Consider the following 12,051-nt stretch of genomic DNA (forward strand, 5'->3'; position numbering starts at 1 on the left):
AATCAAATCATGGGGCAATGTTGGATTAGCTGGTTGCCTGTTTAACTAACTACCATGATGCATGCCAACTGGATAATCCAGACCGCAATTCCAACACCAAAATCGACCACACATTCACAACCATTTATATTTCTGTTTGGTCCGATGCGTGAAACTCTCCAATCCATCACCCGATGGATTGAAAGGAGCCAAGCAGCTCCCGTAAGGCCAGCGTAATAGATTGACATCTTTTTTTTTTTGCCCATCCATCCTTAATGAATATGACAACCAAGAACTCCCAACAACCATTCTACTTACTAAACTAATAATTACTGCATTCAAAATTGTGGAAGTGACCCAATCCACCCACATGAATTCCATTTGCTTAGTTTAACGAGTCGAGCTTAAATTACAACTCTTTAATATTTATACAGATTAACGACTCGAATTCAGACAACATTTATAACTCGTTCAATATTCGATCGAACTCGAGCTCTGTTCGTATATTACATGAATGTGCAGCAGGGACATTCTTCTGTGTACACTAGGTCAAAGTGAATGAATTGATAGTGTATAGGAGTATCTGCAATGCGCAATTCTCGGTACAGATAAGCTCTCCAGGTTAGAGAGAAAAAGTGGCCCATTTCTAGGTTGGAATCATTAATGCATATCATGTAATTCATGTAGGTTGTGTCCCTAATCTCCTACCAGTACTGTAATAATGTAGCAAACGTTGCAGCAGCGGTGGATAGTATGATGAATTTTGGGGCCCCGGCGGAGAGAGGTGGGGGGGGGGGGTTCCTCTTTTGCTTCCCTCTTCCCTCTTCTAAGTATGTTTGTTGGGGGCGCAGACAAAGGAAAGTCCACTTTCTAATACTCCCTACATATATGATACTATAACAAACCACACTGGGGCTTCGTTTGTTTGAAAGTCTGGATCGTAGTGAGTACTTGAGCTGCCATCATCCATCCATGAACCTTTGACTTTACCCAAGGCCATGACTTTGTTCAATAGTTCATGCTGTTGATAGGGTAGGTAACTGGTGGTCAAATCACGAAAGTCTTGCTACAAATTAGGAGGTACTCGTCCCTCCAAAAGTGTGGAACAGCTGCTAGGGCTGATGCCTCCTAGTTCGAGTAGATCTAATCTGCTTTAATTATTATTGTCACAGGAAAACAAAGCCAAGAAGAAACGAGTTATTATCTGCGTGGGTGCGTACAGAACACATGCCGCGTCGCCATCTTTCTGTAATCGAATTTGACCTCTTTCACTTGGAGTTGGGGGGAATACAATCATACATACACGTAAATGCAGGAATGAATCAAGCTTCGATATCTCACACGCACTCACGCACCCAACAGAACAGAGGATTAGCTGCCTTGATTCGTTGGTAGCGTGGTCATCCTAGGCTGGAATTTGATTGGTCCACAGCTCAATTGCGACTGCCACTTTCGCCATCGTTTTCGTTCCAATAAAAATTTGTTTTCAACAAATTGACTCTTTCAATTGAGTTTTGAATACGACTATCAAAGTCATTCTCGTTTCGCTTGCGCTGTGGAGGTTAGATGGAACATATTATTGTGATTTAGCAGTTGTAACGACCAATTTTCGAATGAGTTCACTCGCAAAAATCAATTGAAAGTCACCGCATGGCATTTCTGCGACACATGCAAACATAAAAATTCTCAATATCAACGAGATGGGTCATTCTTTTAATTTATTTTTATGGCTTAAATTGTTGTATTTGTTTTTTAGTATAGAATTTTACTTTCGGAATACATCTAAAACGCTAATCAGCCCTTGATTGGTTGCAGACCATCAGCGATATTTTACATTTGGAGATCCAACAAGTATTTTGTTGACTTTATATGAGGTATTCGAATATGATGACGGTTGAGCGTAGCCGACAAGGCGGAATTTTTCTTTTTAAGCGTTAGAAAATGCTTCACCTTTGACTGAGGCGGATGATTGGAATTTTATGGACAGGCATCTCTTACTAGTTTTTTGAACTGACCCTGCGTGGTATCCACCATATGCGTGGACCTAATAACAATAAGAAATGACTCTCCGTATGTATACGTCTTATCTTACACATAATACTAAAATGAGAGAGAGGATATGTTGAATTTGCAAAGGAGGATGGAGAAGGAAGAATAACAAAATGAGGGATGAGATGAATCCAACAATCCTCCAACTCATCGTGAATTTGAAATGCATGTGAGGCACTACCACCAGTCTTCCCCAGCCAACTAACACGCATTGTTGACAGCATGATCCATATTTAAAGGAGAGGGTGGGGACTGGGGAATGAGACCTCTTATCTCTCTGGCGACCTTACCTTATTATGCCAGTTGCCATGTTAATATTACCTAGTTACTACTTAATACTCTTGTGTTAGCTTAGCTAGTAGTAGTGGTAGCATTACTTTACTACTCCATGAAATGAAAAGATGCATGTTTTATGTCAGTTATTATAATACTGCCTACAAAGTTAGCAGCAGAGCGGATAATAAAAAAGAAACGGAGCCGTTGGTCTTCAATTCTCGAGACATGCTGGCATCCAAGGAGGCAGTACTGTGTGGAGTTGGTTTTTTTATTGGGAAATCCCTAATCAATAGTGTATGGAGTTCGCCAAAAAAAAAAAAAAAAATCAAATTCAGCTCTATTCTTCACTCAGGTCAGATAAAAGGAAGACTACAGAAGAAGAGGTTGTTCACTTCCTCCTCCTCTGTAGTCTGTAGTAGTAACAACCAGTATACTTATATACAACGGGCACCTGCCCTATATGCTGCTTTGACGGCATAATTATTCCAGAATACAATAAATAATAAGATTAATAAATGAGTAGCGGGGTTAAAATTCAGCCCGATCCAATCATCACCATCAGCTTGGGTCGTTTGGAGATTCAGGACGCTCACGTGCCCGCTCCCTTGCAAAATTCCAGTTCGCTCACGTGCAGGCGGGCGGGGACACAGCGTCGTGCGCGTCACTAACCACAGCCAAGAAACAGCTAGCCTGGAACTTCCAACCCCTGGGTTTCTCCTCTTTCTTTCACTGCGAAATCATTAATCCTTGTTACTAATATGGAGGATTTACATATTGTTGTTGTTAGCGCAGCGCTGCGCTGCTGTTCCAACCAAATGTTTAATTTGATCGTCCTCTTACTACCGACCGAATGTTGGTATCTGATGGGCTTTTCCTTTTTATTTGTCAGACTCTTTGTTTCTACGACGCTGCGATAGAATTGTTTTTCCGTCTCAGGTCAACCCTCTAAATAAGAGAGGACCAACATTGGCAAAACCAAATCTAGCCTTGCAAATTGGGAGCTACGTTTATCACATAATTGTTAACTTTATCAATTTAGCTACAAATCAAGACCGGTTCCTACCGCTAGGCGCTCTGCGACAGCATAAGTACATTGTATCTGTACGAACACCTCATCTCATCTCGTTCGCTGTATCTGTACGAACACCTCATTCCTTGATGCCAAGAATCTCTTAGCTACGCTACTTCAATTCTTGTTGCCTTTGACTGCATGCCTTGCCATAGTTAATTGGCCTCCGTTTCAAAAAGTGGGAAAAAAAAAAGAAATAATGAAAAAGAAAAATAATAATTTGTAAAATTCATTTCACACTATGGATTTTTATCAAAGTGATGGTTATCATCTTTGAGCACTCTATTATACCAATAGTGATGGTGATTGTGAAATTTGATTCCAACAACTAGTTATCCTATTTTTTGGTTATCTATTTATGTATTTAAGATCTCGCTCTTCAAACTATTGCCCGTGATGAATTATTGGTGTACTTTCGTTTCATTTTTCTAGTACTCTTACCGTACGTATTCAACTAAATAACTCGCCTGCTAATTATATCTCCACGATACCAAAGCGCTACTAGTACACAATATGTTTGGTGTAAACATTTCTTGCTACCTTTTTATAATTTCAACTTTAACCTCACAATTCACTCATTACAAATGCTCAATTACTCGACTGACACCTTTTAAATTTTTTTTTTTTTTAATCAGTAAAATGTCTTGAATTTATGATCTCTTACTTGTAATTTTTTTCACCTTATCATTCAACCCAACCCTTTCCCGATAATATTGACTTAAAAAAAAAGTCAAAATACTAACTCAATCTAATGCGTTCTTAACAATTCTACTCAAAACCACCCAACATAACTATCAAGCGAACTATCAGTCTAATTGAAAAAAAATCATATAAGCTCTCAGCACTAGTATATTCACACCATTGTCGAAAACTGTTGAAACTATAGGCCGTACGCTTATGAAAGGATATGATCCAACCTGTAGGGCTCTTTGAAGTTTGTGGGCTCATTGGTAGGCTCAATGCTTTGAGCCCAACCCCAGTCAACGACAAAACAAAAGAGTTTCTTCAAGTATGTGGGCTCTATGGAAGGCATAACAAAAACCAAACCAAGTTCAACGAAGGGCAGGAGGAAAATCGATGCATGGCCCTGGCGATCTTTCATTTTTGCAGTTTCAAATAAATGCTGAATTTCATCTGACCGGGATTGTTTTCCACACGAAAAAGAAAGAAAGAAAGAAAGAAAGAATGAGTTCTAGGATTTAATGACGCCTAGGACTGCTGCTTGGAGAGAAATGGAATGGGTAATGGGACCAATATGGAGACTGTGTAGGCCCATGGGAATTCTTCGAATTCCGGCTCTATCCACCACGCTCAGGTACTTGCAGACGTGAATCTTCAGAAACACCCGCTGCTGTGCCCTTGCTGGTACGTGCACTTTCTCAAAGGCAACTAATTGCTTGTGGGGAGCCCAATGACCACTACCAGGCGGGGACGAGAATACAAGCAATGTGTGGGAACCATCAATCCCACCAACGTTCTTCACATCAACGTGTACCCCAATCGAGAGCCTGCTGCATCTGGCATGCGTGACCTTGATGGCTTTGCTTGACACGCTGGTGTTCCATCTGCGGTGGCCGTCAACCGGAACTGAAACCACGGTGGGAGCGTCAGCAATTGTGTGTACAAAGCTGGTGTAGCTCAGGCCGTGCCCAAATGGATAAACCACCGGGCCTTTATAAAATCTGTAGGTCCTGCCTGGATAGCCTTTACGTCGGTCGGATCTCATGTCCATTGTTGTCATGGGCAAACTAGAAAGGTAATCTTGCGGGTACCATGTCATTGGCAACTTTCCTCCTGTAAACGCGATTCCCTCAGTCCACAAAAATAATTTAAAAAAATTAAAAATCGGAGAGGAGGAGGAGCAGCTGGGACATTTAATTTGAATGGATGTTGTACTACTACTACGTGCCTGGGTTATGGGTTCCAAATAGGACGTCGGCAATTGCAGCTCCTCCAGCTTGGCCAGGGTAGCCTACCCAAAGAATTGCACCAATTCGTGCATCATTTTTGGCAAATGACACGTCCACAGGACCTCCAGACATTAAGACCAATATGGTAGGACCCTTGGAGGCCGCAGCCACCCTAGTGACGAGCTGTTGTTGATGACCGGGCAAGAGTAACCCTGCCCTGTCTCTGAACTCCGCCTCGATCGACTGGTCTAGCCCCATTACAAGAATGGTTGCATCTGCTTGACGTGCAGCATCAATGGCACCACCAAAGAGTTCCTCACTGCTACAAGCAACGCCTGCGCAACCCTGTTGATGAATTGTCTTCGCAAACCTTCCTATTCCCTGTAGTGGAGTTGTGTATCCGCATGCAACGCCTACATTTGGATTGTTTTATGTTACTTACTACTTGTCGCGCTATTCAAATTGAGAAAACTTGTGGCAGTTTGACCAAGGGGGGATGGGGGAGGGAGTAATGGGTATTCAACTTCAAGTGGTTAATAACGAAGCGGGACAGCTTGGTTTTCGTAGCATCATAATTAATAATGCTAGCCGGCGCAGTCCTTACGTACCTGCATAATTCCCGATCATCGTAGCAGTGACGTTTGAGTTAGGTCCGATGACAGCAAGGGTGCGGTGACGGCGAGGGGAAAGAGGCAAGGAAGGACCGTGGTTTTTAAGAAGAACAATTCCCTGTCTAGCAGCTTCGAGTGCCAGGCGTTGGTGAGAATGGGTGCAGACATGATGGGGGCCCAGGTGACCGAAGGGCTGCTTTGATGGCTCGCCGTCGAACATTCCCAGTCTCATTTGGACAGTGAGCGTGTTGGCCAAGGCGCTGTTGATGTCCGCCTCTTTCAACAGTCCCAGTTGCACGGCCCTTTCTGTGTGCAATCCCAAGAATGGTCCGCAATCCAAGTCCAGACCTGCTTTGATGGCATCTGCCGCGGCTTCTTCAGGTGTTGAGGTGTAATGTTGATTGTCATAAAGAACTCCAACAGAGTCACAATCAGAGACTATATACCTGTTTCGGGAATGAAGAAAGTATTTTCAATGATGCATGCATGGGGGGTGAGTGGATTTCGAGATGAGAAAGAAGAAGAAGAAGGAGGAGGGGCGTGAGGTGGAATAGTTTACCCATCGAGACGCCAGGCTCCGCGAATGGTGTGGCGGAGAAGTTTAGGGTCAGCGCAGGTGGGAATCCCGTTGACTTGGTTGTAGGAGCACATCACGCTTGCCACCTTACCTTCCTTGACGCAGCTTCTGAAGGGCACGTCGAATGTGTCTTCGATGTCCTGCCTGCTCACCTGTCCCAAAATTCTACGTTAGATTACCGTAAAATATTAATGGCGCAGGACGCAGATATATAATTAACGTTGGACTTTCTTCTAGCAAGCTTAACTCCAAGCATAAATAAATAATATAGGGAATTGCTATATTACCAACCAAAATAAAGAAAAAATGTCTGATATATAAGGTGCGTGACCAAGTACTTTGTGATGAAAAAGTAAATCAAAATTGATTCCTTTTTGTGAAAAAAAAGAAAAAGAAAAAGGATGATAGTGGCCGTTATACGTTATGGAAAGGCAATTAACTAATCTAACCGGACTCGCGTTCAGATCCTTGGGATCGGTTTGGATCGCAGGCTCGAAACGTCAACAGTCCTAGTATGGGCCAAGTCATGTTCCGTAAATTAGTTTTGGTCCGCCTCAGGATCTCCAAATTGTACCATCTCAAAAGTCAACTTTTTGCTACACCACAAAATAAATGGGGAACCTGGGTTGGACAATTGCTGCGCTCCACGTCAATTAAGCACGAACCAAAGACCACATCGGCTAGCCCACAAAAAGACACTACTTGCTACCCCAGTCATAGGTTGGGCTCAAATACGTCTGTTCTGTTGATTTGGCCTGATACAACAAATGAAGTAAAACAAAAAAAAAAAAAACTTTTTTTTTTTAATTTCTGTGTTGGGTCAGAAATATCAGAGGCACGCGTTTGTGGTTCCAGACTCCAATGCAATGCATCACACTCTCAGAAAAGAAAACACCCAACGATGTCACAAACAAACAAGTGCATACCTTCAAAGAATTGCTACTGGTTGCATTTTACTTAGATTATACTACTAACTAGTACTATTATTGAATAATCAAAAAAAAAAAATATTAATAGGTATTTTAGTTATCCACTTCGTTGCTAATTCTACAGCGAAGTCAGAAGTGGAGGAGTTTAAAACCCAAAAAAAAAAATAAATTTTTTTTTTGGTGAGTCATAGAAAAGTGTGCAAGTCAATCTGTGTCGTACGACTTCCAAAGCAATCCAAATCGGAGTAAGATGCAGTGCAGACGTTTGGGATCGTCAATTAAGAAGCACACGTGTGTAAACGTCTCGCAATAATACTACTAGTAATAGGGACGTCATCTAATCCAAGCACCTAGAAGTGATAATGGGGAGTTACTTTCCTTCTGTATTTTTTTTTATTTTTTTCTTTTTTTTGTGGGGGGGATGGTCCCAACTCCGAAGAAATTAAGACGAATGTCATATGTGCGAATTGATTGATTGAGGGAATTAATTAATTATTACGACGTACTCATCATGAAAAGTGAAAACAAAGAAGGGGGAAGGGGGGGGGGGGGCCTGGGGGGAACAGAGCGGGTGTGCGCGCGCTTTGCGGCGGTTTACCTTGGCATTGAAGTGAAAACGATCAACCCCACTCCAGTTGTCGAGGTCGTACGCAGTGAAGTGCTTGCAGCATGCTGCCACCTTCAGGCGGCCGCCGTCCAGATTTCCCTGTAACCCTCTCACGTAGCTTGCTGCGTATTTACCGGCCAAAACAGGGTCTTCCCCGGGAGTCTCCTGCCCCCTCCCCCACCTTGGGTCTCTGAAAATGTTCACATTCGGGCTCCAGTACGTCAGTCCGCCCAACCCTCCGTTGTACATCGCTCGACCCTCATCTGACACCACCTGCATCCATCCTATATGTATAAATATATGCCTTTTTTTTTCCGCATGCATGCACGGCTAATAATAATAATACTAGTTATTAATTGTACCCATAACATCGTTCACTTCGACGTGCCAAAACTTGGTCACGTTTCTAGTGCAGTGCAGCTAATTAAAACCAAATATAACATATAGAAAGCCGAGTACGCTAGCCAATCTTTACTGTAAAAAAAAAAAGAAGAGAAAGGTACGCTAGCCAATTTAAATCATATGCCGTCCATTCTGGGGCGCACCAAGTTGTCAATAGGCGAGGAGTCCAACCTTGCAGGACTGGTCCCGCAGTCCAATTCTCATCCAATCCTACAATTTGATTGGTTACCAACACAAAAAAAAAAAAAAAAAAAACCACAAAAGGCATCTGTCTAAGGCCTCTTGCACTTTTGTTCTTTCCTTTCGTGACTCGGGGACGGCAATGCTTTACAGTTTGCACTGCTCTTTAGAAACTGTAACGATTACGCAAACAAAATATGCTTACTGTAGCAGGAGCAGATGCGGTAACTAATCCCCGCATATTTTTGTTGGCCGCTTAATCGACATGATTACGCTAACGATTGCCTCGGGCGGCAACATGTGTTTTCATTGCAAACCGTGCAGCTTGTCCCAGTCCCAAGGTGGCTCAATTAGCGAAAAAAATGAAAAAGAACAAACGACTGTTCCCTTAAAAAGCAAATTTCAAATACTATGAATGACAAATGAATGCGGCATCATTAGGATTATGATATGAATATTCATTGTCGGAGCATCTCACCCGTCCGATTTCTTCCCACAATGAAGCATTGAAAGCAGCTGCGGTGGTGATGACCTGCGGGAAGCTGGTGGCTGCGGGGAATTCTCCTCCAAACTTGGTGCCGGGTCCCACATTGGAGACCCCATGAAGCGCCTCCGACCACCACTCGTACCCTTTGATCCCCAGCCGTGCCACTTCCGCCGCATTGTTCACCAGCAGCCGAACCTTTTCTTGCAGTGTCAACCTTCCAATCAGGTCACTCACTCTCTCTGCTATTCCCAAATTAGTCCCACAAAACCCCCAGCCTTTGGTTCTTGCATCTCTCGCGTCGCAAGCGAATGCTGGACGCAGGCCTTCAGCATTCCCATCACTAGCAAAGATGATGATGATAGTTACAATGAGCAGAAAACAGCAGAGAGAGGATAGGGCACTGGCGTTGCATGCTGCGCTCCTCGTACCTTTCCTTATTTTGGAAGACACCACTGTCGCCATCTTTAGTTTTCTGCGGATGGATGGCTGGCTGGTGTGAGAAGATGGGAGTATAAATAGGTGATCGATCTTTTGGGGTTCGGTGTGGCGAATGGGCTGTGCGATCCCAAAGAACCCACCCAACTGGACCTCTTCCCATCCCATGAATTTGCTTTCATATTATTTCGAGAAACAGAGGCTGAGAGAGAGAGAGAGGGCAAAACAAAAAAAAAAAAAAAAAAGTTAACAATTAAAGCAAAAAGAAGGCTTGATGTCAGGTCAGGACAACCCATCATGCAACTTGCAAGTTGTTACTGCTTACTACAACTATCAAAGAGATTTGATTTGGAGGCTACCAAAATATTTATTGTCCCTCTCTCCTGTATGGTTTGGCGTATAACGAATCCAGATAATTAAGTATATTCTTGAAATCTGTCATTTGTGGAAGGACAAAATTTTAGCTCCCCTTTGATAAATAGGATGTCTCTTGTCTGCCTATCCGTTCATTTTTTCCCCTTTCTTTCTAAAGATTTCAAGCAGCAGTAGGTCTGATTTGTACTGCATTTTTAAGTTCTAAACCCTGCATGGATACATTTTGCTGCACTAGGGAAGCTCCAGATACTACAGGAACTTCATTCTGATGCCCAGTCTGTCTATCTATCCATCTAGCTTCCCTTTCTAATTTCCAAATAATAATAAAAAAAAGGTATACCAGAAAGTGTATGTGATAAGTACAACCATATGGATTTCATTTTCATTAATTACGTTTACGGCTTTTGTATTTTTTGCCTTGAAGAAAAAAAAAATAGGGACACAACGTACGTAGCATTATCCATCATGTTAACAATAATGCGTTTTCTTGAAGGAATAGAAAAGGTACAAAAATTTAAGAAGCAGAAAGAAAGTGAGGAGAATCACCCACCGGTCCATTTCTCTTAATGTTGTATTGGTATTACCTTGCTGAAAATTTACGATTCCTTTCCTTTCCTTTCCTTTCCTTGGGGTGGGAGATTTAAGAAATAAAGTCCTTCGAGCTATATATATATTAAAAAAAAAAAAAAGGTCCTTCGAGCTTTATTGTGTGCCTATGACACGGACGGGGGACTGCGGCTGTCACAATGGTTATCCTAAAACCGTCCCACCATTCTTCTACAAGAGCGTATTATTAGTACTTAATCATTAGAAATCAAGACTGACAGGAATTTTTGATAACCTCATTTAAATGAACTTGGGTTGAACCATTAACCGACGAGGATCAAATTGGTTGAGACAGCATAACGATGTTGGATAAGGTGGATTTCATTTTTGCTTGCTCTTTACCTAGTCATGACTCATGATTTAAAGTTGACCTGCTGACAAAAGCTACAATAGTACTAATATATACAGTCTTGTCGTAATTGAAATATGGAACCTGTACCCCAATACTGATAGGCCCTTGAAGCAATAATGTGGTTAGTAATTTACAGTAGTATTGTTGATGAATACAACAAATTGGCAAGTTGATTAAATGATCATTAACTTGACACAGCCATTATTCAGTTGTAAGGCTTTCTTTCATAAGTTGACACAAGCTGCAGTGCAGCAGCACAGAAAAGGAAGATAGTGTAGATCATAGCGTGTTGTTGCTGGTTGCTCCGTGAACGTCAATGCTTGTCATATACTCTGCAAACCCTCCTCCCATCTGAAAAATTGGAGATTATTATTATCATTGTACCTTCTTTCTCGGTTGTTAATGTGCTCATAATCATTATCAGTAGGTGAGCTCTTGCACTGGCATTTGACGAGACTCTTAGATCAACACCAATAAGAATTGCCTCTTGGTTACGCCACCTTTTCCAGAAAAGATTTTTTTTTTTTTTTGTTTGTTGGAAAAGTTGATTTTGGAAGAAACAAACGGGCTCTGATTGGGCATCCCTTTCAGGGTTGTAAAGGAACCTCTCCACTTCCAAGGCTACTTTCTGGAGCTTCGTTGATGCGAGCTTATATTCATATTTTGATCGAACCAACTCGCCGAAAGCGTTCTGCACCGCGTTAGACAAATCCTTTTAAAGATTAAAGCATTCGGATCTCTCACCTAATCGTTGCCTCAAGGGCAGCGATAACACAAACTTTGTGCTGATGGGCAAGTAAATTAGTCGTGGGTTTGTGGAAACTCACTCAATCATTTATCTCCTATGATAAAACACATAATTAATTTCAGTGGCTAACAGCTGTTTCGATGGGTCATTCTGAAATACAACAAAATCTTGATCGAATTGTTGTTGATGGGAATTGTTGTTTGTCGTTGCTGTGGAGTTCATGTGTGTAATGATGCTTCAAGTATGGTTCCAGCAATTCATTTCTACGGCCGGTTTCGTCGTGTGGTTCATGGGTCTACTAATACATTTCTGAGGCCCGTTTCGCAGCCCATAGGTAATTTGCTCAGCGAAAAATACGTAGACACCCAAACAAAAGGTACTTGTGGCAAGGTACTTATGGTAAGATTTGAAAGTTTTTATTTTTATTTTGGGGTTATCATGTACTAGTAGTAACCATAA

The 12,051-nt window shown here is 42.0% G+C and overlaps 1 protein-coding gene across 1 annotated transcript; it reads right to left on the reverse strand.

Annotated features, from left to right (window-relative positions):
- Positions 1 to 4,247: 4,247 nt before the first annotated feature.
- LOC113718589 (probable beta-D-xylosidase 2) lies at positions 4,248 to 9,699 on the reverse strand. The gene is made up of 6 exons (XM_027243486.2): positions 9,068 to 9,699; positions 7,999 to 8,280; positions 6,454 to 6,623; positions 5,892 to 6,340; positions 5,283 to 5,696; positions 4,248 to 5,167 (listed from the first exon to the last, which is right to left on the reverse strand). The coding sequence occupies exons 1-6, from the start codon at positions 9,677 to 9,679 to the stop codon at positions 4,566 to 4,568; spliced, it is 2,529 nt and encodes an 842-aa protein (XP_027099287.2). The 5' UTR covers positions 9,680 to 9,699; the 3' UTR covers positions 4,248 to 4,565.
- Positions 9,700 to 12,051: the final 2,352 nt, after the last annotated feature.

Source organism: Coffea arabica, chromosome 1e (assembly GCF_036785885.1).
Source record: "Coffea arabica cultivar ET-39 chromosome 1e, Coffea Arabica ET-39 HiFi, whole genome shotgun sequence".
Taxonomy (NCBI): Eukaryota; Viridiplantae; Streptophyta; class Magnoliopsida; order Gentianales; family Rubiaceae; genus Coffea; species Coffea arabica.

Excerpts from the sequence above, each read along its gene's own strand:
- LOC113718589 (XM_027243486.2), bottom strand. The coding sequence starts at position 9,679 with ATGGGATGGGAAGAGGTCCAGTTGGGTGGGTTCTTTGGGATCGCACAG. Across the intron at positions 8,281-9,067 it reads TGTGGGAAGAAATCGGACGG|GTGGTGTCAGATGAGGGTCG; the intron begins GTGAGATGCTCC and ends GGATGGATGCAG. Across the intron at positions 6,624-7,998 it reads GTTTTCACTTCAATGCCAAG|GTGAGCAGGCAGGACATCGA; the intron begins GTAAACCGCCGC and ends ATTTTGGGACAG.